This window comes from Somniosus microcephalus, chromosome 7 (assembly GCF_052327205.1).
Source record: "Somniosus microcephalus isolate GS21.2 chromosome 7, FLI_Smic_1.0, whole genome shotgun sequence".
Classification (NCBI taxonomy): Eukaryota; Metazoa; Chordata; class Chondrichthyes; order Squaliformes; family Somniosidae; genus Somniosus; species Somniosus microcephalus.
Genome location: NC_140993.1, coordinates 269,468,990 through 269,495,885, shown reverse-complemented (window position 1 = coordinate 269,495,885; position 26,896 = coordinate 269,468,990). Strand labels below are relative to the sequence as shown.

At 46.9% G+C, this 26,896-nt stretch overlaps 1 protein-coding gene across 1 annotated transcript in view; it reads left to right on the top strand.

Moving 5' to 3' along the window:
- Nucleotides 1-26,896, top strand: part of LOC147115332 (regulator of G protein signaling 22-like) — a 260,516-nt gene that overhangs the window by 184,728 nt on the left and 48,892 nt on the right. The window contains exons 14-17 of the mRNA XM_085993996.1: nt 17,929-18,123; nt 18,963-19,049; nt 23,661-23,836; nt 26,195-26,357. Of these exons, the coding sequence (XP_085850122.1) occupies nt 17,929-18,123; nt 18,963-19,049; nt 23,661-23,836; nt 26,195-26,357 (621 nt within the window). The remainder of the gene's footprint in view (nt 1-17,928; nt 18,124-18,962; nt 19,050-23,660; nt 23,837-26,194; nt 26,358-26,896) is intronic.

The following is a 26,896-nucleotide window of genomic DNA, read 5'->3' as shown; positions in this document are numbered from 1 at the left end:
AGTGGCGCCAACCTTTCAATGATCTCAGTGGATCACGAAACATTACTGCAAAACCACACTCAAACTCACCCTGCTATGCCACTCAGCACATCCCCATCACTCTGCCTTCCATACCCTTCTCCTGCACATCCTTACTAACACCAACTTACCTTGCACCTCCACCCAACCCTCTCTATCTACTTTATCACTTCCCCATCTCACTAGCCACCCCTCATACTCACCCTCATCCTACTGCAAGCATACCAACTAACAACTAACAACACACAAAGGTAGGCACTTGAGAGGTTTAGCCACTGTCCATGTGAAGTTTCTGGTAATGTGTTGTCATACAATGAAAGCTATTTTTCCAAAACTGCCCCTTATTGGACAGATCTGAGCGCACCTTGAGAAGTGTCTTACTGAGTTCCAGTGATTGTTCAGACATAACTCCCCCACCCCTCCTGCCCACCCCTGCTATAGTGATGAGCATGGAATGGCTTGGACATTAAAGGGATGCTTCACGGTGTTGGTGGGGGATGGTGCCAACCTGGCGCATCATGTGGCAGTGTCAAGTGAAGTAAATCTGGTCATGTTGATGCCGTCGCTGGCCTCCCGGGCAGCAATGTGGTCAGGTGCTGATGCCCTGTGTCCAGTGCAGCATCAGGTGATGGCGGAGAAGGTTGGTGATGTTGTTGGTGATGTTGGTGTGCCTGGTGATGTTGGTATTGGGGCTGATTGTGGAAGGATTCGGAGGACCAAGGTCTGATTTCTTCAAGGGCAACGATATTGCTGCAATAGATGGCAGCTGCAGGTGTGCTGACAGAAGCGATCTGTCAATGGTGAGAGAGGTTCTCCCAATGAGGTGACATACAATTGGATATAAAAACTTCTAAGCTAAAGAAATCTCTATATGTATAAAAAATGCATTAATCAACATTTTCTGCACTCTGAAACTGACCATCTGCAACATCGCATCCTTGACACCACTTCTGCAGCTGTCAGCTTTTCACAAACATCAGAACAGACTCAAATCACACCAGCTTGAGCTAGCGTGTTCGCTGAAGAGCGGGTAACCCATGGGAGAGACTGTAAAATTGCAAGGAAGCCTCAACATAGTATTAAATTGGCTCTTAACAAGCCATTTAACAAGCTGAATTGTATCCCCTGCCACTTGGTGTCGGGTCAGTTCTACGCTGACAGACCCGACACCTGGGAGACTCACATTGAGGCGGGTTGATAGAGGGTTTCCTACCCGCTGTCAATCTTTGATATTTTGACAGCAGACCGGCCTCAAAACCTGCCCTCTAAGCGCTGGCAAATTCACGGCCTATGTGTGCATTATTTATAAACAAAAGAACATAAGAAATAGGAGCAGGAGTCGGCCATTCGGCCCCTTGAGCCTGCTCCGCCATTCAATAAGATCATGGCTGATCTTCTACCTCAACTCCACTTTCCTGCCCGATCTCCATATCCCTTGATTCCCTTAATATCCAAAAATCTATCGAGCTCTGTCTTGAATAAACTGAACGACTGAACCTCCACAGCCCTCTGGGGTAGAGAATTCCAAAGATTCACCACCCTCTGAGTGAAGAAATTTCAACCCCTTATTCTAAGACTGTGACCCCTGGTGCCAGACTCCCCAGCCAGGGGAAACATCCTCCCTGCATTGACCTTGTCAAGCCCTGTAAGAATTTTGTATCTTTCAATGAGATCACCTCTCATTCTTCTAAACTCTAGAGAATATAGGCCGAGTCTACTCAATCTCTCCTCATAGGACAATCCCCCCATCCCAGGCATCAGTCTGATGAACATTTGTTGCACTCCCTCTATGGCAAGTATATCCTTCCTTAGGTAAGGAGACCAAAACTGTACACAATACTCCAGGTGTGGTCTCACCAGGGCCCTATATAATTGCAGTAAGACGTCTTTACTCTTATACTCAAATCCTCTTGTAATAAAGGCCAACATACCATTTGCTTTCCTAATTGCTTGCTGTACCTGCATGTTAACTTTCAGTGATTCGTGTACAAGGACACCCAGGTCCCTCTGAACACCAACATTTCCCAATCTCTCACCTTTTAAAAAATACTCTGTTTTTTCTATTTTTCCTACCAAGGTGGATAACTTCACATTTCTCCACATTATATTCTATTTGCCATGTTCTTGCCCACTCACTTAGCCTGTCTATATCCCCTTGAAGCCTCTTTGTATCCTCCTCACAACTTACATTCCCACCTAGCTGTGTATCATCAGCAAACTTGGATATATTACATTTGGTCAACTCATCCAAATCATTGCTATAGATTGTAAATAGCTGAGGCCCAAGCACTGATCCTTGCGGTACCCCACTAGTTACAGCCTGCCAACCCGAAAATGACCCGTTTATTCCTACTCTGTGTTCTCTGTCCATTAACCAATCCTCAATCCATGCTAGTATATTACCCCCAATCCCATGGACCCTAATTTTGTTTAATAACCTGTGTGGCACCTTATCGAATACCTTCTGAAAATCCAAAGACACCACATCCACCGGATCCCCCTTATCTATTCTACTAGTTACAACCTCAAAAAACAGATTTGTCAAACATGATTTCACTTTCATAAATCTGTGCTGACTCTCCCCAATCCTATTATTATTTTCTAAGTGCCCTGTTACCATGTCCTTAATAATAGATTCTAGCAATTTCCCAACTACTGATGTCAGGCTAACTGGTCTGTAGTTCCCTGTTTTCTCTCTCCCTCCTTTCTTAAAACTAATGAGCTTGCTGATTTTAAGTCTTTAATAAATATTAATTCCATAAATAAACAAAAGTACCTCACACAACATTTAATTCTCGCCATTTATGCAGTTTCCAAGTTTTTAATATATAAAAAATAGTTAAGCCTCAAAAATCATTCTGGAGGAATTTTTAACTGTCTTTCTACAACCTAAAGAAGTGATTGCCTAAAAAAGAGTCAAATCTCTACAAACAGTCTCTTTGGCTTTTTTTCTAGCCACCAACAATTAATCTATGTTAACAGTTGTTACTGTTCACATCTGCTGCCTCTTCTACTATGCCATTATCTTGGGGTTTCTTTGTGAGTTATTTCTTTGGGTTCAGTGTCAACTGACCATTCATGCAAACAACTATGCTATGATTCAGAGTGCATGTTTTTAGACTTTAAAATACAAGCAACGTTTTTCTTCTGACTGCAGACCAGGTGCCTCCCCCATGGTGCCAAAGTCACTCTCCTGGAACTATGCCTCAGCACTCCTGCTGCCATGCACTGCTCAGGACTGCTGTGATGCTTTGAAGGCCCCTGTCAACACTGGTCCCCAAAGCCTAGACGACAGCTGTCTGCGCTTCTAAGGCCGTAGTATTAGCTGCCATGGAAAGTGTCGGATCTCTCACCAGAGGCTTCATCGCGGTAGACGCCATTGTCGTGTTCATGGAGCTGACCACTCCATCCATGTTAGATCAAATGGTCTCCACACTTTGCATGAAGCCTTGACACAAGTTAGAGCTGGACTCTTCCATGCTGTGACCTATTATGTTCAAGTTCACTGGCAGGCTTCCCGTTGCACCTAGCATTTCCTGGTAGATGCCCATCAGCCTTCTTTGGTAGCCTGGGCCCTCGAAGCCTGCCTCTGTGTCCTCGGCAGCAGAGCTAGTATGTGACTTCACCCTCCGACGAGCTGCCACCTCTGGCATTCTGTCTCTCTGCCCTAGCTCCTCACACATGGAACAAACGCTTCACCACATGAAAACCCCTCCTTTAGCCTAGTCTCTAAAGTATGCATGATGCCAGTATTTGAGCTGGTGCTTGCTAGGGTCAGACCCGAGTGACGGTGCATCTTCAGAAAGGCTGGCCTGCTCTTTCTAAACTGGCAGAGATAGCTCCACATTTTCAGCAACTGAAATGAAATAGTGGGACAAAGGTTAGCTTTTAGTGTGAAGAGTGAACAGAGAGATGAGTGACTGTTGAAAGCACCTGCAGTTTGTCATGCAGAGTGCGTAGGGTGAGATAGAAGTAAGAAGGGAAAAAAGAGGATAAGGGGCGAGGAAACCCTGCCCGACATCTCCTCCAGTATTGCTACTTGCCACAGCCATGACTCTCCCCCACTCGTGATGGCCAGCATGCTTTCTTCGACGTGGGAGAGGTTGCACAGGGAGCCTCGGCCTCCTCCGATGGCAGCTGGTATTCTGGAAGGTTGAGATCAATTCCAAACTTATATCTAATGATCTTGCCATCTTATGATAACTTATAGCTTTAAATCACAGAATTGTGTCTGTTACTCTCCTATACTTTACCTTCATTGAATCAAAGTTTGAAAGTAAGATGCCCAAGATTGCACACAGTTTTCCAAGTGTGACCTTATACAGGGTTGAAATAACCTACCTTGAATTATAATCAAATACCTGAGTCGCATGACAGTTAGACTTGTTACCTGTTTTGCATTGACCAGCTATTTACTGCGAATGATCGATAATCACAGCAAATCCCTTTTACATACTTAAAATGGGCATTGATCGAACAGGGTGGGACCTCACTGTTATACAGCTCCATGGAGGCTGGGGTTGGATGATTGCTTTAGGTCTGGGCTGTATTGATCAGGAATCCATGCTAAGTTTGATATCTATTTGATGTGTCCAGGTGAATTTAAGACCACCAAATCCGCTAGAGAGGGGTTAAATGGCCCAGGTCAGTAAAAGAGCAGTTCCAAACCCCAGTGCTGCTCAACAGTGGGATTGCCCCTGTGAATAGACATTGTACTGTAGCCTGCCCAATATAGTGAGACCCATCTTTTGCTCCATCAATAGATACAGGATGCAAGGTACTTCAGACTACTTGGAGGAGAAATTGGGCTCTTCCGACTGCGGTACCAGTGAACGCAACCCCAATTCCTCACTCAACAATAGTCTCACACCTTACCTTCCCTCTGTTACTGACCATCACAGCGTCCTCTTGGCCACAATGCTGAAATAAAAGCCACCCCAAAAGAAACATTCCAATCCAACTTTATCCATCAATCCATCCAATACTACATAACAAAGTCAACTAATCACCCTTGTGCATTCCCTTAGTGCCTGTCTTGTGTATGCCTTTGTCTGTCCTAGTGCTCCTACAAAGTGCTATGTCAGTGACTGCAGCATGGCTGGTGGAAGGCTGCTGACTTTCAATGGGGGAGACTGCAGATGGCCTGGGAGGACGACCTCGAGCAGCTCCTCTGGCCCTAGAAGGCCTGGCTGCACCTGTACCACCTCAACATGGGCAGCACCAGTCTGGGCTGGCTGGCTGACAGGCAACAACAAGGGCAATGGCAGAGTGGCAGTGGTGGGAGGACGAATGCTGTCATCCTGAGAGAGGACAGGAGGTTCATTCTCCACGGAGCCACTGCCACTCCCCAGGGCGGTGCCTCAGCAATCCTAGTGATCTGTTGGAGGACAGATTGCTGGCCTGCTGCGACACCCTGCAAGACCCTTTCCACACTAGTAAATGCAGCCATGATGGCAGGACACTGAGCTTGCGTGGCAGCAAGCTGAACCTGCATGAGAGCAGTCTGAGCTTCCACTGCAGCACTCAGACGTTGGGTGGCTTCTGCTTGGGATGCAATGGAAGCTGAAACATCGGCCATCAGATGCTGCAACATGGTTGGGTCCACAAGTGCGCTAATGGAGTTGCCCACCACTCCCATGCTGGAAATCATGAGCTCCAAACTCTCGCAAAGCCTTGTGCAAGGTTGGTGCTGGACTCCTCCATGCTCCGTGACATCGCACTCAGTTTTTTTGGCAGGCCTGCCAATGCACCAAGCATTTCATTGTGCATTACCCATCAGCGTTCTTCTGTAGGCTGCCCCGTCGAAGTCCTCATCTGATTCCTTTGCAGCAGAACTCATGTACGACCTCGCCCTCCGGGGAGCTGGCTCCTGCGCTACCCTTTCCCCCTGCCCTGGCTGCAGCCCACTTGTGCCCAGTGTCTCACCACGTTCAGATCCCACCTGTAACCTGTCCTCTAAACTACAGGGATTGTCTCACGCCACGTGTCGGTTGTTGGCTATCTGAAATAAGAAAGGCACAAGGGTATGGTTGTGGTGAGAGGAGGGGGGAAAGCAAGATATCCATGCTTACACCGTGTGGGATGAGGGGGAAGTGGAATGTGAGAAGGTGGATTACATATGAGGCAGTGTTTCCCCTAAGATCGCGAGGTCCCGCGCAGGCTGCTCACCAGCTACTACTGCTGGAAGACATACCAGCAGATTTAAAGGGACCACGCATGAAAAGCATTGGTAAGAGGATACCGGCATCTTGTATTCTTTCAGCCCCGCCACGGCCCACGGGCACAGCAATGGCCCTCCCAATAATGGCTGGCACCATCTCCTCCATCGGGACCAGGTTATGCAAGCGTGCCTGTCCCCCGCCAGTTATGAGGCACAAGGGGTCGAATTGTGGTGAGGGGAGCGGCAGGGGAAAGCAAGACATCCATGCACACACCATCAGCAGCTTGTAAGTGAGAAGAGATTGTGGGATGAGGGGGAAGTGGGATGTGAGAAGAGGATTAGGTATGAGCATACCGTCATCATCAGAAATGCTTTCAACTTCGCCACTCGCCACAGAATCAGTGATGGGCCCTCCAATTATCCCCAACCTTGCTTCCTCCAGCTCTGTGAGTTTCTGTAGACGGGTTTCCCTCCACCCGTTTGCTACTGCTCCCGCTGGTTCTGAGCCACCTTGTCCTGCAAGAGAAAGGGAAGTGTGTCAGTGAGTGTGGTGCAATGTGTTTGGGTGAAGTGTGTCAGTGAGTGTGGTGCAATGTGTTTCGGTGAAGTGTGTCAGTGAGTGTGGTGCAATGTGTTTAGGTGAAGTGTGTCAGTGAGCGTGGTGCAATGTGTTTGGGTGAAGTGTGTCAGTGAGTGTGGTGCAATGTGTTTGGGTGAAGTGTGTCAGTGAGTGTGGTGCAATGTGTTTGGGTGAAGTGTGTCAGTGAGTGTAGTGCAATGTGTTTGGGTGAAGTGTGTCAGTGAGTGTGGTGCAATGTGTTTGGGTGAAGTGTGTCAGTGAGTGTGGTGCAATGTGTTTAGGTGAAGTGTGTCAGTGAGTGTGGTGCAATGTGTTTAGGTGAAGTGTGTCAGTGAGTGTAGTGCAATGTGTTTGGGTGAAGTGTGTCAGTGAGTGTGGTGCAATGTGTTTGGGTGAAGTGTGTCAGTGAGTGTGGTGCAATGTGTTTGGGTGAAGTGTGTCAGTGAGTGTGGTGCAATGTGTTTGGGTGAAGTGTGTCAGTGAGTGTGGTGCAATGTGTTTAGGTGAAGTGTGTCAGTGAGTGTGGTGCAATGTGTTTAGGTGAAGTGTGTCAGTGAGTGTAGTGCAATGTGTTTGGGTGAAGTGTGTCAGTGAGTGTGGTGCAATGTGTTTAGGTGATGTGTGTCAGTGAGTGTGGTGCAATGTGTTTGGGTGAAGTGTGTCAGTGAGTGTGGTGCAATGTGTTTGGGTGATGTGTGTCAGTGAGTGTGGTGCAATGTGTTTAGGTGATGTGTGTCAGTGAGTGTGGTGCAATGTGTTTGGGTGAAGTGTGTCAGTGAGTGTGGTGCAATGTGTTTGGGTGAAGTGTGTCAGTGAGTGTGGTGCAGTGTGTTTGGGTGATGTGTGTCAGTGAGTGTGGTGCAATGTGTTTAGGTGAAGTGTGTCAGTGAGTGTGGTGCAATGTGTTTAGGTGAAGTGTGTCAGTGAGTGTGGTGCAATGTGTTTGGGTGAAGTGTGTCAGTGAGCGTGGTGCAATGTGTTTGGGTGAAGTGTGTCAGTGAGTGTGGTGCAATGTGTTTGGGTGAAGTGTGTCAGTGAGTGTGGTGCAATGTGTTTGGGTGAAGTGTGTCTGTGAGTGTGGTGCAGTGTGTTTGGGTGAAGTGTGTCAGTGAGTGTGGTGCAATGTGTTTGGGTGAAGTGTGTCAGTGAGTGTGGTGCAGTGTGTTTGGGTGAAGTGTGTCAGTGAGTGTGGTGCAATGTGTTTGGGTGAAGTGTGTCAGTGAGTGTGGTGCAATGTGTTTGGGTGATGTGTGTCAGTGAGTGTGGTGCAGTGTGTTTAGGTGAAGTGTGTCAGTGAGTGTGGTGCAATGTGTTTGGGTGAAGTGTGTCAGTGAGTGTGGTGCAATGTGTTTGGGTGAAGTGTGTCAGTGAGTGTGGTGCAATGTGTTTAGGTGAAGTGTGTCAGTGAGTGTGGTGCAATGTGTTTAGGTGAAGTGTGTCAGTGAGTGTAGTGCAATGTGTTTGGGTGAAGTGTGTCAGTGAGTGTGGTGCAATGTGTTTAGGTGATGTGTGTCAGTGAGTGTGGTGCAATGTGTTTGGGTGAAGTGTGTCAGTGAGTGTGGTGCAATGTGTTTGGGTGATGTGTGTCAGTGAGTGTGGTGCAATGTGTTTAGGTGATGTGTGTCAGTGAGTGTGGTGCAATGTGTTTGGGTGAAGTGTGTCAGTGAGTGTGGTGCAGTGTGTTTGGGTGATGTGTGTCAGTGAGTGTGGTGCAATGTGTTTAGGTGAAGTGTGTCAGTGAGTGTGGTGCAATGTGTTTGGGTGAAGTGTGTCAGTGAGCGTGGTGCAATGTGTTTGGGTGAAGTGTGTCAGTGAGTGTGGTGCAATGTGTTTGGGTGAAGTGTGTCAGTGAGTGTGGTGCAATGTGTTTGGGTGAAGTGTGTCTGTGAGTGTGGTGCAGTGTGTTTGGGTGAAGTGTGTCAGTGAGTGTGGTGCAATGTGTTTGGGTGAAGTGTGTCAGTGAGTGTGGTGCAGTGTGTTTGGGTGAAGTGTGTCAGTGAGTGTGGTGCAATGTGTTTGGGTGAAGTGTGTCAGTGAGTGTGGTGCAATGTGTTTGGGTGATGTGTGTCAGTGAGTGTGGTGCAGTGTGTTTAGGTGAAGTGTGTCAGTGAGTGTGGTGCAATGTGTTTGGGTGAAGTGTGTCAGTGAGTGTGGTGCAATGTGTTTGGGTGACTTGCCTGTCATGGTTGAATAGCTGGCAGTGTGCGCAAGGTGTGAGATGTGGGTGTGAGGCTTGCAGCAGTGGTAAGTGTGTGAAGGTGAGGTGAAGCTATGACTGTGAGGTACAAAAACAAAATACTGCAGATGCTGGAAATCTGAAATAAAAAGAGAAAATGCTGGAAACACTCAGCAGGTCAGGCAGCATCTGTGAAGAGAGAAACAGAGTTAACGTTTCAGGTCGATAACCTTTTGTCAGAACTGGAAAAAAAGCAGGAAATGGAACAGATTTTTAAGCAAGTGTAGGGGCTGGGAAATGGGGGAGGGGATGAAAGAACAAAAGAGAAGGTCTGTGATCGGCTGGAAGGCAGGAGAGATTAAGAGACATTGAAAGACATTAAGAGATATTCAAGGCAGAAGGAGATGGTAATGGGACAGGTTAAGAAACAAAGGATGGCTCTAGATGAAGTGTAAATTGCGCTGGCAGAATAAAAGACAGCTGCCCTGTTGGGGAGAAGAACAGAACAAAAGTGTGGATAAAAAATATATATATAATGTTATTGTGGCAGAACCACTGAATGACTCTGGCTAACTGTAGATAATTCTCTTTAACGATGTTCTAACACCAGCCTAAGCCTGTGCCATTGTGTTAGGCATTACTGTGTTTTGTATATAGAGTTTGCATGTACGGGGCGTGGCCCCTTTAAGAGCGCGGGAAAACGCGGGGAAACACGATGACGTCATGTCGCAAACCACGTGACTGCCCAGGCAGTCCTCGTGGCATCTCCGTTGAGTAAAGACCTGTTTCGTTGTTCTCCTGCGTCGATCTCAATTATTCGTAGGAATTCGTCAATTCCTATATTGGTGACCCCATTTTTGTGAATGTTTTCACAAAAGAAGAGCACAGCATGGAGGCAAACGTCGTTTCGCTGAAGCTACCGCAGTTCTGGGAGCAGCAAGCGCCCTCGTGGTTTATTCAGGTCGAGGCCCAGTTCGCCCTGAGGAACATCGATGCGGATCAGACCAAGTATCTTTACGTGGTCGCCGCACTCGACAGCTCTACCGCCTCTCGGATCGTCAGCCTCCTCGAAAACCCCCCAACGGAGCGCAAGTATGAAACCCTCAAAGCGCGGTTACTGCAAGTTTTCGGGCTCACAAAATCGGAGCGTGCCCGTCGATTACTCGCTATGCCCGGGCTCGGGGACTCCAAGCCTTCAGAGTTGATGAGCCAAATGCTCACACTCCTGGGCTCAGAACGGGAATGTTTCCTATTCCGTGAAATTTTCCTCAGCCAACTGCCTGAACAGGTACAAGCTGCCCTGGCCCGATCTGAAACTGAAGACTGCGCAACACTCGCGGCGGAGGCTGACAAAATTTTCGCTGTAACTCGGCAGTACTGCGCCGCCACGAGGCACCCATCCCCCGCAGACGCCGCCCCAGCTCGTCAGCCTGCTGAGCTGTGTTTTTACCACGCGCAGTTCGGCGCGAAGGCGAAGCGATGCCGCCCTCCCTGCAGTTTTCCCCCCCCCAAAAAACCAGCATCATCTGACACTGCGGCCACCGAGGAACGGGACTAACGGGCACCCCGCGGCCGCGATGGCGATCGGCAACGCGGGAAAATTGCTGTTCATCACTGATGCCCTCTCCGGTCGTCGTTTTCTGTGCGACACTGGAGTGCAGTGCAGCATTTTACCCGTGTCCGCCCTCGATGTGCAGACGGGGAATCACGGCCCCGCCCTTGAAGCAGCCAATGGTGGCACAATTCGGACCTTCAGCAGACAGCGAGTGGAGTTGTGCCTCGGGGGGCAACGTTTTCGCTGGGAGTTTGTTACAGCCAAAGTTTCCCAGCCCCTCCTCGGCGTGGATTTCCTGTGCGCCAACAGCCTCCTGGTCGACGTTCGGAACCGGCGGCTGATCAACGCAGCCACTTTGAATTCTCTTCCGTGTTATCGCAGTAACACTACGTCACGCACCGTCTCCTGTGCGTTCCCGACTCCTGACGAGTTCGCTCGCCTGCTCAGCGAATTCCCCGACCTGACAAGACCCACGTTCTCCTCCACAGCCACGAAACATGGTGTGGAACACCACATCACCACCAACGGCCCCCCCGGTCTACGCGTAGGCCCGGCGCCTGGAACCTGGCAAGCTGGCGGTCGCAAAGGCGGAGTTCGCCACCATGGAACGGTTAGGGATTATTCGCCGGTCGAATAGTCCGTGGTGTTCACCATATCGTCCCGAAGCCTGGTGGTGGATGGCGGCCATGCGGTGACTATCGACGACTAAACGACGCCACCACTCCTGATCGGTACCCGATTCCCCATATCCAGGATTTCTCTGCCCATTTGGCGGGGAACACCATTTTCTCAAAAGTCGACCTCATCCGAGGCTACCACCAGGTCCCAGTTCATCCACAGGACATCCAGAAGACCGCAGTCATCACCCCATTCGGCCTCTTTGAGTTTTTACGGATGCCGTTTGGGTTAAAGAACGCCGCCCAGGCTTTCCAACGCCTGATGGACTCAGTACTGCGGGACCTCAAGTTCCTCTTCGTCTACCTGGACAATATTCTAATTGCCAGTCCTACCATGGAAAAACATACCTGTCACCTACGCACCCTTTTTCGACGCCTCAGCCAACACGGCCTGATTATCCACCCGGCCAAGTGTCAGTTTGGCCTGCACCAAATTGACTTCCTGGGGCAACGCATCACCTCAGAGGGAGCGGTTCCTTTACCTTCGAAGGTAGAGGCGGTGATATCCTTTCCACGCCCGCAGAACATAAAGGCCCTGCAGGAATTCCTAGGCATGGTAAATTTTTACCACCGTTTCGTGCCTCAGGCGGCACTACTCATGTGGCCCCTGTACGAGGCCCTCAAGTGCAAGACTGGCAAGAACCCGGTAGACTGGACGGACGACATGGCCCGAGCGTTTGCCGACACCAAAAGCGCCTTAGCCAACGCGACTATGCTGGCGCACCCGCTGTCAGGAGCCACCATCGCCCTCACCACCGACGCGTCGGACTACGCAGTCGGTGCCGTGCAACAGCAGTGGGTGAACGGGACGTGGCAGCCGTTGGCATTCTTCAGCCATTAACTACGGCAGAACGAGAGAGCATACAGCACGTTCGACCGGGAGTTGCTCGCCCTTTTTCTGGCCATCCGCCATTTTCGGTTCCTTCTGGAAGGACGTCCTTTCACCGCCTTTGTGGACCATAAGCCGCTGACCTTTGCAATGTCCAAGACCGCTGAACCGTGGTCAGCCCGACAGCAGCGTCAACTGACCTACATATCCAAATTCACCACGGATATACGGCACGTGGCCGGTAAGGACAACCTGGTGGCAGACTGCCTCTCCCGCGTGGTCGTCAATACGGTTCATTTGGGCATCGACTACGCCCTCATGGCAGTGGACCAAGCCTCAGACCCGGAAATCCAAGCTTACGGAATGGCCATCACCGGCCTCCAGTTGGCCGATGTCAAGTTCCATTCGGCAGGTACCACGCTGTTGTGTGACGTCTCCATACAGGATCCTCGCCCTGTCGTGCCGGTTGTCTGGCGCCGCAAAGTGTTCGACGCCATACATGGGTTGTCACACCCTGGAATGAAGGCCTCTCAGAAACTGATGTCTGTGAAATTTGTATGGCATGGCATGCATAAAGATGTCCGCGACTGGGCCAACACCTGCGTGGTCTGCCAAAAGGCAAAGGTACAGCGCCACATCAAAGCTCCGTTGGCCGCCTTTACACGTTCCCACGGAGCTGCACAAGGCTGAGTACATTTTTATTCGCCATAACGCACATGGGGATCCGCTCAAGACCCCATATACCGGTCCCTTCCGTGTGTTGGAAGCAGGGGACAAAACCTTCACCGTAGATGGACCGCTTAAAGCCAGTACATTTGGACCTCGACTGCCCGTCGAGACAGCACAACCGCCGAGACGGGGTCAGCCACCCATCGTCGTTACGGCAGACCAAGTGCGACCGCCTGCCAGACCGCCGGCCGCCCTGCAGCCTCTGCCTCGAGAGTACAGGAGTCGTTCTGACAGGCTCGTCAGACCCCCTCACCGTTTGACTTTGTCCGTTAAAGCGAATTCTGGGGGGGCGCATGTGGCAGAACCACTGAATGACTCTGGCTAACTGTACATAATTTTTTTAACGATGTTCTAACACCAGCCTAAGCCTGTACCATTGTGTTAGGCATTACTGTGTTTTGTATATAGAGTTTGCATGTACAGGGCATGGCCCCTTTAAGAGCGCAGGAAAACGCAAGCAAACGCAATGACGTCACTTCGCAAACCATGTGACTGCCCAGGCAGTCCTCGTGGCATCTCCGTTGAGTAAAGACCCGTTTCATTGTTCTCCTGCGACGATCTCAATTATTCGTAGGAATTCAGCAATTCCTACATTATGATCTGAAATTGTTGAATTCTATGTTGAGTCCAGAAGGCTGTAAGGTGCCTAATCAAAAGATGAGGTGCTGTTCCTCGAGCTTATGCTCAGCTTCCGTGGAACAATGCAAGAGGCCAAGGACAGTGAGGTCTGAGTGGGAGTGGAGCGGTGAATTAAAGTGACAGGCGACCGGAAGCTCGGGGTCCCCCTTACGGACTGAACGGAGGTGTTCCGCAAAGCGGTCACCCAATCTGCGTTTGGTCTCCCCAATGTAGAGGAGACCGCATCGTGAGCAGCGAATACAGTATACTAAATTGCAAGAAGTACAAGTAAATCGCTGTTTCACCTGTGTAGGGAGTTTGCAAAATTCCCCCACCTCGCCTGCTTTCCAAATCAAACAAAGTTGGCCACTTTTAAACGTACAAAATGGAGTTCTGGGACACGTGACCAGAAAGCTGCTGGAAGTGAGTCATTTTTCTCCCCAGCAACAAGACTGGAGACAGGGCCTGGAATTCCACAGTCCCTATGTGGATTCCAGGCCAGACATGGAATTGAATATGTAATAGCAAGTCGCCAGTAGGCCGGTAAGAACAATGAACCTGGTTGCACTGCAATCAGGGTTAAGCTAGTTAAAACCATCATCGGGCCCATCCTAACAGATCCAATCATATCAGAAACCGTTTTAGAGGACTAGGCACCAGAGACACCATTGTGTGACTGAAACCAAAAACAATGAGGGCCGGTGATAAGGCCGTTAGTGGGAAATCGGCCGTTTTGCAGCCATTTACAGTTAACGAAGTAACCTGGGACACCTCTCGATCTGGGGGAGGCAAGGCAGATCGAGAGAGTATAACTGTTTTTAGTAAGCAGACAGAGAGAGCAGTTCGAGACACTTCGACTTGGAACACACTTCGGGAGAGACAGCTTCTACACTTCACTTCGATTTCATCCTGGGACTTCGCTGCAAAAGGGAAACTTCGAGGACTCTACTGGGAGAAGCAGTCTCCAAGACGGGGAAGGCTATGCGCAGCAGGCCCATGCTTTGGTAAGCAGGCGAAGCTCCTGGTCCGTACTGCCTCCCGATTTAAACCTGACTGTTCCCCCCCCTCCGTGCCCACCACCTCAGGCAGGGATTCAGAGTGGAACCAGGAAGACACGGGACGGAGTGCACCATCCCGGTACGGACCGGAGCCCAGAGCGGGCCTCGCTAAACGGCGCAGCCCGACCCAGGAGGGAAGCCTTTTCGCCCAGCCAAGGAGGAAGATCCACTACCTGACTGACGGGAGAGTGTGTGGCCAGTGCACACTGAACTTTACCAGGCCAGACCAACTAAAGCTGCAGTCCCAGGACAACCTAAAGGCCTTTGTTCCAATGCGTTGGGTGAACATGAGAGCCTGACCCCCCTTTAGTTTGACCTAGGTTAGGGATAGTGTAGGAGGTGGGGATAAGGCTAAGGGGAGTGTTAATGTGTGATACCCCTTGATGTGTCGTACTCCTTCCCGCACTCGCGTGCCCTCTGTTTTGAATATATAGTATTTCTTTTGTTTTCTCTTTTTAAAGTGTATAGAGCTGTAGCCTTGGTTTAGTATCGTTGAACCAATTAATTTCTCTGCTTGCTTGTTTTGTTTTATTTTTCTCTCAATAAAACTGTTATTATTTGAACCTTTCACCTGCTTGTCTGTCTCGAGCTTGTTATTCTGCGCATCAGCTGCCTGGTAGGATCCCAGTGTCAGAACTGAGTGGAAGTGTGGGGACGCCTCGAAAACGTCCACTGGGTCAGGCCCGGGCCAAACCGACCACCCAACCAACAACCCCTACACCTGGAAGGGGTGTTTGGGGCTATGAATGTGAGGTATGAGTCGTGTTTGGCAGAGATTGTTGGTAGGTGAGTGATGAGGGTGTGGTGCATTGAGTAGTGTGTGAGGCTAGTGGTGCAGATGGTGGGATATGGCATTTGAAGATGCATTCACTGACCTTGATCACTCGTGGGACGTCATTAAACCTCTTCCTGCACTGCGTCCAGGTCCTCAGGGCTATACTGCTACCATTCACCACAACGGCTATATGCTCCCATTGCATTTTACGCATTTGGCCCCCTGTGGAAACAAGACCTCTCTCCTCGTGTTCGCCTCATGCACCAAGGCCTCCAGTGCTGCACCAGAGAACCTTGGAGCATGCTCTCCCCTGTTGTGACGTCATTTTTTTTTTTGCAGCTCTGATCAATCTTTCATCTTTTTATTTTTTGGTGCACGGGCCCTTTAACGGGCTGCGCAGCCCATTCAAATATTCGCGCACGTGCGATTTTTCTCATATAAAAGCCGGTGCACGGCCTGCACAGAACCTCCAGAGCGCTGCGCGGCCCCACAGCTTAATGGAAACATTCAACTAGCTGACTCTCTTCCCCAGTGAGTTGAATGACTAGCTGCAGAGAGACTGCACCTTCCCTTTAAGAGGTGCAGACTGCCTTTAACAAGGGCAGGCTAGCTTTAATTGGTGCTGGCCTCACACGACCTTGGGCCCCCTGCTGAGCATTCAGCCACTCAGCACCTTGTTCAGCGTTGGGCTGAATGCCATAATCATGTTAATCAGCAGGCAGCACGAAGTTAGCCTGCATTACTTTGAACGGTGCCCGTTTTCGAGGGCAAATGAAATTTTAGCCCATCTTCTCATATCACTCCCTAGATGTAGTCATGCATATTAGAGAACTCCTGTTATTTGTTGAAATATAATCAAATATAATCCCCTTTTATTATTTACAGTATTAAAGCTTTGCTAGGTGGCAGTTTAATATGAAGTTTGCTGGACTACAGTTTTATTTCACCTTTATTAGAATTAGTAAAAAGAATGATGTTTACGTTAGGATTTCTTTACAGCTAGAATGGTCGTTCATTTCAAGGTTTCCGTTAACTGCTGAACAAGGGATGCTTGTAGAGAGACTAAAAGAAAATAAGAAGTTATGAGGCAATGGCCCAGAACTTGGTGTCGGGGGCTTGCCGCGCGTGCAAGCTCCCGATGTGCACTTACCCGGCGCGCCGACATCTGAAACCTGGCCCGCAGTGGATTTCCTGTCAGTGGCCCGGTTCAGATGTCGGCGCGCTGTGCTAACCTGACCCAGCGGCGTAGTTAGTGCGATGTGCCGGCTGGGATCAGGTGAGCACTGTTCAGCCAATCAGGAGAGGGAAAACTTCATTCATAAGTTTGAGAGTAAGAACTGTCAAACTCATGAAAAGTACTGCACCCCAAAACACTACTTAAACTTTAAATAAAATTTAAAAAAACATCCCAATCATTAAATTAAGTATAAATAAGTTAAAAAAAATAATTTAAACAATAATTAAAATAAATTTTTAATAAAAAGGGTCTAAAACTAAACTTACCTTATTGTAGATTCTTTAAAATAATAAACCTGTGGAAAAAAAAATTCTAAATTGCACTAAAACACCACTTACCTGTAAAAATAAATACTTACGTGTGCTTTTTACAAGCGTAAAGACCGGAGGCCTTTACACATGCGCAAATCCCCCAAAACAGAGGAAATCCAAGACGCACGCGCTGCCCCCTACAGCGCACGTGCTAGCCTCTTCACCTCTTGGGTTAGAGGAGAGGAAATGCCGGTTTTCAGCGCATGCGCTGTGCATGCTGAAAACCGGCATTTCCTCCGGCCAGACGCGTGAGTACCCCTTCCGTACTCACGCGTTTGGGGAGGAATTACTGCCCCATTGTCTTTGCTTGGACATGTACGTGCCAGGCCCATGATTGGGTAGTACGGGGTTATGGAAGATACATGATTGGATGAAATTTGCTGTAATTTAGTTTTTGGAGTATAACTGTAGGGGCTGGGTACTTTTTCGGGGTAGTGGATTTAACAGGGGTCACCAGGCGGGTGGCAAGGACGATTTGCAGGGAGTACAAGGGATGGATTATATTATTCCATTGACCCAAGGATCAACAGAGTAATATATTGCTCAATTGTTGCTTGTAAACTGCTGCTCAACTACTGCGTGTATTACTTATGCTTAAATAAAAATCATAACCGTTAGCAATATGGAGTCACCTTCGGACTATTTGGCAGACAGTCCAAAGGGACTATAAAATGTATTACACAGCCAATGAGCAGCACGGGTAGCGCTGGCTGCACACAGAACTCTTTAAAACTGTAGGTAGCGCAAATTAACCTGCTACCTGCAACGCTTTGAGTGGGTGCGGGTTAATCACACACTGTGATCCCTGCGCTCCCTGCTGAGATAAGCGAACTCAGCACAAGCCAGGAATCAAACTTTAGATCTTCTCATCTGTGTGGCTCAGTACCACAACAGGTGGTACATTACCCACTAAGCCACTGGGGGAGATGCATTCAGAAAACATTATAATATTATTAGAATTATTGTCCTCTGTATTATTTAAGAATAGGGTAACAGCAGTAGACCCAGAATAGACCCCATTGGAATTTCTTTAGTCACTCACCTGCCTGTGTCTGACTGACTCTGCAATCCAGGAGTCACCAATATATTTTATGATGAAAAAGCAGTTTGTTTGTATGGTTGTAAGGAACCATTGAAACCGAACTGACTGTTTGGACATTTCCATCTACAAACTGATCTTTTCACGATTTGTCCACTTGTTTCAGTTTATTTTTGCTACATACATTGTTGATGGGGCTCCAGCAGATGTCGAAGTAGATACAGAGAATAAGAAAAAGATCTATAGAAATCTGGAGCCACCCTTTGAAGAGCTGTTTGATGAGGTGGAGGAACACACTCTCACCCTGCTACTGGTACCTTGGATGCACATGATTGAAATGGACAAGTCAGCATACAGAAAGGTACAGTCAATGCATCCAACCACCTTTTTAAATGAGTCTAGAAAATGGTCTGACATAATAAAACTCACTACACACTTGGTTTGAGCATAAAGCAAGGCTTTAATCAACTTGTTTCAGAACATGGAGGTCTAGTTGTACTTCACTAGTTCCTTGTCTTACAAAATGTCCCTGGCAAGCTGGGGCTGACGCCCGAGTATTTATACTCCTTGGACGGCGCCACCAGCTGGCCATCCAGCGTTATTTCACGAGTAGTTTCTTACACAGAATGATGAGATTTATAACATGGTCCACTTCGTGTTTTGTACAGCCTTGTACACATATTTTTCGTACTTCCTATTTTTTTCTTTTCTCTCTGCATCATGAATACTTTCCTGGATGACAGAATGGACAGACAATCTGCTCTGTAACCAGCCAGTAGGGGCATTGTGTGAGTGCAGTTACTCAGAACCCTCCTTGTAAGGAAGCAGCTGATTTCCAAATGCCAGATCTCCTTGACACCATGACTGAGTTTAGCAACTGAATATGTGAGGTTCATTGGCTTGTTAGCGGGTTATTATTTATTGGCTCATTCAAAGGGCCACAGCCTATGTCCTATTGAGTCTTAAATGGAGGTAGGGCAAAACAAATCACTGACCACAACCCCCACCCCCTCAAAATACTTGTAAATACAAAAAATATATACAAATTCTCAAGTGATCCTGTCTCCCTCTGTGGGATTGTCTCTTACTGTAAATGGAAAACATACTGTAAGTTTACAGAAATTCTCCACCCTCATCATGGAGTATTGTCATTGTTTTCGTGTTGTTCATTGATACTCAGTGGAGATCTTTTATTTCTAGGTGGAGTTGGTAGGAGAGACTCGATATTTGGATTCAAAATACTACAAGAAACTTCAGGAACTACAGAGAAAGATTTTACCCAATGAAGTAATTAGCTCTATGGCTCTAAAAAAATAAAATTAGGTCTATCTACTGATAAGCAAAGCAAAGGAAGTAATCATTCTCTAATCTCATTTACCTAACCCTGGGTGAAACATTGAGCTGATTTTTTTTATATATATATATGATGCTGGGGCATTCTTGGCACTGACCGCACTGAATTTGAAGCCAACCTTAATCAACATTTCAAATATTTGCATATACTATACTATCCAAAGCCAAAAGCTAACATTATGATGGATCATCTGGCAAGGGATGGCTGCGTGCCATTGTAATTGATGGCCCGGATTTACCACACAGAAAGAGACCGTTCAGCCTGTGTGTCGGCAATTGTGCTAACTCTTCAATTGAAGCTGTCTCCTCTAATCCCATTTTCCTATACTTGGTCATATCCTTTTTTTTATTTATTTGAAATATTTATCAAATTCCCTTTTAAACAATTCTAGAATCTCAGGCTTAGTAGCAAAACATTCAGGGGGGAAAATTCAGTTGGTTTGCGCCTCCCGTTAGTGCCTTAAGAGGGCGCCAATTGGGGCGCAAAGCAACTAGAGGCCGGGCGCGGCGATGTTTGTGCCACTCGTGAAATTAAGTAGACATTTTGCGGCGGCGCTAAACACGTTCGCCACGATCTCCTGCGCTGGCAGATTGTGACGTCATTCGAGTGCGCAACGCCCCGGTAGCGCCCCGGACCGGATATTGAGTGGTGCCCCCTGCCTTACCGCCTGCTGCTAGCAACGACAGGTTGAGGGGAGCGTTATGCTGTCAGAAAGGGACTGGGGGAGCGCTATTTAAAGGCGACCACTTCCTGCCTTTTTTTGTCGGTGACATTTTTGCACCACGCAGTCTGAGAGAGAGAGAGAGAGACTTCTGGAGAGATTCAACGCTGTGTGAAGGAGTTTTGAGTACTGAGCAGCACTTTGCAGGTTTATTTTGATTTGCCCTTCCTTGCTTCACCAGCGCTCTGAGGTAGCGCCTCGCTCCTCGGCCTTTGCGCCTTAAGACAGGTGTGAAGGGCCTGATTTAGCGCTCCAATCACCTCCAGGGGCGATAAAAGCCAAGTTTGCTGTCGGAGGCGATAATTAGCGCCAGGCGCTAAACTTTGCGCACGGCCGATAATGGCGCCCCAAACGGGGCGATACTGAATTTTTCCCCTCAATGTTCTAATTACCCTATGTGGGGAAAAATAGCCACAATGCTTTCATTTTAAGGCCACAGGGATTATTCAAGCCACAGAGGTTGGGTCCGAAGAGACCCAGGCTATCGTTTGCCATCCAAGTAGGCAAAACCATGGAGTAGGTAGAGGTGGAAGACACCCACCCTCAATCAGGAGGAGCCAAGCAAGATGAAGACAAGTAGCTTGATCAGTTTTCTGTGGAACTACCTGCGCAGCCTCTTAGAGCCATGCAGCAAGCTCCCATAGATGAGACCGTTCCTAAATGATCCAGCCACCCAATACCTTGCCTACATTTGCATCATGGCCGATTACACCTACCCCAACATTGGTTTCTGTAAAAACTGAAATGCCATAGCTCCTATTCCATTCATCTCCTAAAATTTTAAACAACACCATCCCAGGAAAACTCTTTGGAAATAGTTGAAATAAATTGCAACCAAATATATTCCCCTCCACGTGCTCAGTGAATGTATGGTTAGTATGGTTTACCCCAGCACTTTCCCTTAGCGATAGTGCAAATTTTACATGTTCCTATTCCTAATCTGGTGCTCCTTCTAGGTGCTGCCCTCATGGCTGGAGTAAGTGAGGCGACTAGGTATTGGGTCTGAAAGGGAGTGCTTGGGATTGAGGTGACCTTCTGTCTCTATGTGCTGGGTCGTGAGAGATCCCTGCAACTTGCTCCACCTGCTCATTTTCTGACACACATTCTGTAACTTTTTTGGGGATGTGGTGCTGGGGAGGTCACATGAGGGCATAGAACAAAAACAACAACTTGTATTTATATAGCGCCTTTACCGTAGTAAAATGTCCCAATGCGCTTCACAGGAGTATTATAAAACAAAATTTGACACCAAGCCACATAAGGAGAAATTAGGGCAGATGACCAAATGCTTGGACAAAGAGGTAAGTTTTAAGGAGTGTCTTAAAGGAGGAAGAGAATCAGAGAGGCGGAGCGGTTTAGGGGGAGAATTCCAGCGCTTAGGGCCTAGGCAGCTGCAGGCCAATGGTTGAGTGATTAAAATCAGGGATGCTCAAGAGGCCAGATGTAATAATCATGGGGGATTTCAACTACTCTGAAATTAATTGACCAGAAAAGGTAGTTAAAGGGGTTAAGGGAATGGAGTTCGACAATGTATACAGGACTCCTTTCTAACCCAGTATGTAAGAAGCCCAACAAGGGAGGATTCGCTATTAGATCTAGTAATGGGGAATGAACCAGAGCAGATAAGAGAAGTAAAAATAGGGAAACATTAGGCAATAGTGACCATAACATAATATGATTTAAGCTAATAATTAAGAAGGACATAAACATGAGAGATTAGGAGAGATCAAAAAACAATTAGGAAGGCAAAGAGGAATTATGAAATTAAATTATCAAGGAACATAAAACAAAATACTAAAATATTCCACAGGCACATAAATAAAATCAGGAAAGTTAGGATGGGTATAGGGCTGCTAAGGGATGGACAGGATAAAATCACAGGCAGCGATAGCAAAATGGCAGAAATATTAAATAATTACTTTGCTTCAGTACTTACCAAGGACACAGTTCAAGTGGACATGAAGATGAGATTAGAAATGATATAAACGCATTTAAAATAAAAAGGAGAAATATTAACTGAAGTATTCAAACTCAAAGAGGATAAAACCCCTGGTCCAGACGGATTGCATCCGTGCATTTTAAAAGAATCTAGAGAAGAGAGGCACTATTACACATATTTAATAATTTGTTGGAAAAAGGTGTAGTGGCAGAGGACTGGCAGAAAGCTAACGTAATACCTATATTTAAGAAGGGAGATAGAACATGTCCAGGGAACTATAGACCAGTCATTGGTGGTAGGAAAATAATGGAATCCCTACTAAAGGAGAAAATAGTAAAACATCTAGAAACCAAAAATATAATAATGAATAGTCAGCCTGGATTTCGAAAGGGAAAGTCTTGCTTGACCAATCGCATTGAATTCTTTGAAGAGGTAACAGATAAGGTACCAGATAATAGACTAATGAACAAGGTCAGAGCATGTGGAGTCAGGGGACAAGTAGCAGAATGGATTGCTGGCTGGCTACAAAACAGAAAGCAGAGAGTAGAACCAAGGGTAGCTATTCCGAGGGGCAGAAGGTGGAAAGTGGGGTCCCACAAGGATCAGTGCTGGGACCACTGTTGGTCACAATTTAAATTAATGATTTAGACTTTGGAATCAAAAACACAATATCTAAATTTGCGGATGACACTAAATTGGAGGGAATTGGAGGGAATAATCAATACTGAGGAGGATGGCAACAAGTTACAAGAAGCTTATAGAATGGGCATATCATTGGAAAATTAATTTCAACACAAATAAGTGTGAGGTATTACATTTTGGTAAGAAAAATAAGGAGGTCACATATTACTTGGAAAATAAGAATCTAAATGGGGCAGAGGAACAAAGGGATCTGGGAGTACAAATACACAAATCACTAAAAGTAGTGACACAGGTTAATAAGGCCACAAAAAAGCAAACCAAGCACTAAGGTTTATTTCTGGAGGGATAGAATTGAAAAGTAGAGAAGTTATGCTAAACTTGTATTGAACCTTGGTTAGACGACACTTGGAGTACACTGTAAAATTCTCTTGGCCATATTATAAAAAGGATATAGAGGCACTGGAGGGGCTGCAAAAAAGATTTACAAGGATGATACTAGAATTGCTAGGGTATACCTATCGGGAAAGGATGAACAGGCTGAATCTCTTTTCTCTTGAAGCGAGAAGGCTGAGGGGTGACCTAATAGAGGTCTTTAAAATCATGAAAGGTTTTGATAGAGTAGATACAGAGAGAGTGCTTCCACCTGTGGGGAAGAGCATAACTAGAGGCCATCAATATAAGATAGTCACCAAGAAATCCAATAGGGAATTCAGGAGAAACTTCTTTACCCAAAGAGTGGTGAGAATGTGGAACTCGCTACCACAGGGAGTGGTTGAGGCGAATAGTATAGATGTATTTAAGGGGAGGCTAGATAAGAAAATGAGGGAGAAGGGAATAGAGGGTTAAGCTGATAGACTTAGATGAGGAAGGATGGGAGAAGGCTCGAGTGGAGAATAAACGACAGCATGGACTGGTTGGGCCAAATGGCCTGTTTCTGTGCTATATTTTCTATGTAATTCTGTGTAAGAACCATGAGAGGTTAGTAGTGTTGAGCATGTTTAAAGGCATGTTCAGTGAGGTTGGTGCAGAGCCTCGCTAGATGGGAGTGTAGACTGTAGAATCAGGCTTTATGTAAAGGTAAATACATGATTGAAACAAGAATACAAAAAATGGTGAAAAATCAGATTCACAGTGACAAGTTGTTGATATGTTGTAGGCATGCGGGGAAAATTGCAATACTATCACTACCTGTAGTTACTGAAGAGGTACCTGCCAGTTTAATTGTGATATCACTTTTCTTAGGATTTTCCTCTTCCTGTCCGTTCAGCCAGCCGAGTACAAATTCCAGAGGATCCCAAAGACTCAAACTACTGGCAGAAGGTTCCTGAAGAATTCCGTAATTACACATTGAGTACACTTATTCGCAATCGTTTAGAACTTGAGAATTTCCAGGTATTCCTTTTAGAAAATTTTGCAGGGTAAGTGCCTATGAATCCTTCTGTAATAAAGTACAATGAAACTCACTGTAAGAGACACTACGGGAGAAAACTACAATGGTAGAGTTTCCCTTGCAGACTTTTCAAACCTATGCTGGGAATAGAGCCAGCATGTGCACACAGAATCATTATTTTAGCTAATTTGGGAGCATTAATGTGTTACGCCTGTGCATCAGACCATCCCCCACACTACCCCTTCTGCTCACCCTAATGCATCTTATCATCACTGGCACATCATGCAGCCACTGAGAGGCACTCCAACACACACCACTTAGAAAAAACATTTATCTTTTTTTAAAGGGGGATCATAGCAGTTTGTCACATTGACTATACGGAAAAGTGACGCGTAAGTGTTTTCAGATGCAATAGTGCATTTCAATGTGAAGAGCCAGTTACCTCAGTTGGTTAGAGCATGGTGCTAATAATGGGTTTGATCACCGTAAAGGCCATTTATTTCTGTGCTGTAGACTTGATGGCCTAGAAATTAGATAAGGCCTGAAACAGGCGGGGGTAGCGCGCGGCGAGAAGTGGCCCCCGCCCTTTCAAAGTGGTGCAGGCGCAAAATTCCCTGCTGTCAGCCCATTATAATGATTGCAGCTAAACACGCTGCTGATTGACTTAGCGCTGAACGAAGGGGGCCAATACCAGGTGCAGTCTACTGGCCGATAAAGTTTGGCCTCGGCTCTCTGTACCACTTAAAGTGGAGGTGCCTTGTTGCAGAAGCACCTCATCGCCAGTATGGAGAAAGCCATGTCCCAACAGCCAAGATAATTTTTCCCCCAAGGCCTTCTCCACTTGCAGCAACACACCCTGTCAACCTCACCAACTTTAAGTAACTGTAGAAAGCTCCAAACAGTTGCACAAACTTTCACAGAACCAGTAGAAATGAAAAAGCAAGTCAGCTGCAAGTTGTTGATGATCCCTTTAAATAGCGCTGGTGTGGGGTTTTTCCCACTGCTGAAAGCATATTCAGCTGGTCGTGATTTGGAGAGGGCATTAAAAGGAGTGGCAGCGTCCAAAATGGCAGGTCGTGCACACTCATTGATGTCACGATCAGCCTCATTTCCATATCTGCAGTGCGTGCCGGCAGTGGCTGCACTGCCGACCTGCCGAAAATGGCGGACGCCGCGGGACCCAGCGGAAGTGGGCGGAAGTGAGGTGGCCTCCATTTTTTCATCCAAACAGGCCCAATTTCCCGGCCACTGTAACTCAATCTAGATAAGCACATGAGGGAGAAAAGAATAGAAGGATATACTGACAGGGTTAGATAAAGAGGGCAGGAGGCTCGTGTGGAGCCGGCATAGACCATTTGGGCTGAATGGCCTGTTTTTGCGCTGTAGAATCGATGTAATATGCATTGTTTTGAAAACCTATTGTTCTTCTGTTTGTAAAGGACTTTTCTGTTATTATGATACCAGTACAATAGGAATTTACAAAATGTTACTGTTTCAAGATTACAAAATGCTGAGGTACAGAGGGATCTGGGAGTCCTTGTACATGAATCACAAAAAGTTAGCATGCAGGTACAGCAAGTAATTAGGAAGGCAAATGGAGTGTTGGCCTTTGTTGCAAAGGGAATGGAGTATAAAAGTAGGGAAGTCCTGTTACAACTGTACAGGGTATTGGTGAGACCACGTCTAGAGTACTGCGTACAGTTTTAGTCTCCTTATTTAAGGAAGGATATACTTGCATTGGAGGCAGTTCAGAGAAGGGTCACGAGGTTGATTCTGGTGTTGAAGGGGTTGTCTTATGACAAAAGGTTGAGCAGGTTGGGCCTATACTCATTGGAGTTTAGAAGAATGAGAGGGGATCTTATTGAAACATAAAAGATGCTGAAGGGGCTTGACAGGGTAGATGCAGAGAGGATGTTTCCCCTCGTGGGGGAATTTAGAAATAGGGGGCATAATTTCAGAATAGGGGGTCGCCCATTTAAATCGGAAATGAGGAGGAATTTCTTCTCTCAGAGAATCTTTGGAATTCTCATCCCCAGAGAGTTGTGGAGGCTGGGTCATTGAATATATTTAAGGTGGAGATAGACAGATTTTTGAACGATAAGGGAGTCAAGGATTATGGGGAGCGGGCAGGGAAGTGGAGTTGAGGCCAAGATCAGATCAGCCATGATCTTATTGAATGGCGGAGCAGGCTCGAGGGGCCGAATGACCCACTCCTGCTCCTACGTCTTATGTTCTTATGTTCTTATGTTAATATGATTATAACTGCAGGACTAATTGGCACTCGGTTTAATTTAATTGGATGCATTAATAACACTGCTGGTTTGATAATAGTTTGTAATAATGCAGTATTGCTGTTACATGGAAATTTGTCTCTCTTTCCTTGCAGCATGGATCTCAAATGTTGGTTGGACATTGAACACTTTAGAAGAATACCCCACACTGAAAAGGTGAATAGAGATAAGAAGTCCAAAGAGATCAAGAGCAAATATCTGAATCGAAAGTATTTCTTTGGACTCAGCAGCCCTGCTACAAAAGCACAGCAGGACGAGGTAATTGTCTGAACGTTTTAATGCTAAATTAGTGCTTCACACTGTGATTCAGGGTGGTTGAACCTTATCAGGAAGCTAAAATTAAGAAGGTCTATCCATGTGATTTGGGAATGGCCATCGAGCCTGCCTGCTTAGTTTCTTGGCAGGTACAGGTAAGTTATAGGTCTGCACAATGTAGGTAATAGTCAAAATATTGTTATATCTCTCCTAACGTGATATTATAGCTCCTGCTCTCCTTACAGAATGAGGAGTTTGCCATATTTTACCCTTGAATGCTTTAATTGTCAATGCAGAGTCTCCGACCTAGTGTAAATGTAGAGCAGAGATAAGGCATATTCTGAGAGGGTGGACGGGGGTGGGGGAAATGAGAGTGTATATCAATTCATGCTACTATTGAACACCCTTTGGATGAGAGAATAGAAAGTTGGAAGTCTAAGTTTGCAGATGACACTTAGTCAGGAGGCACAGTAAGTTGTGTAGATGGGAGCAGAAAATTACAAAGGGACATTTTGATAGATTAAGTGAGTGGGGCAAAACTG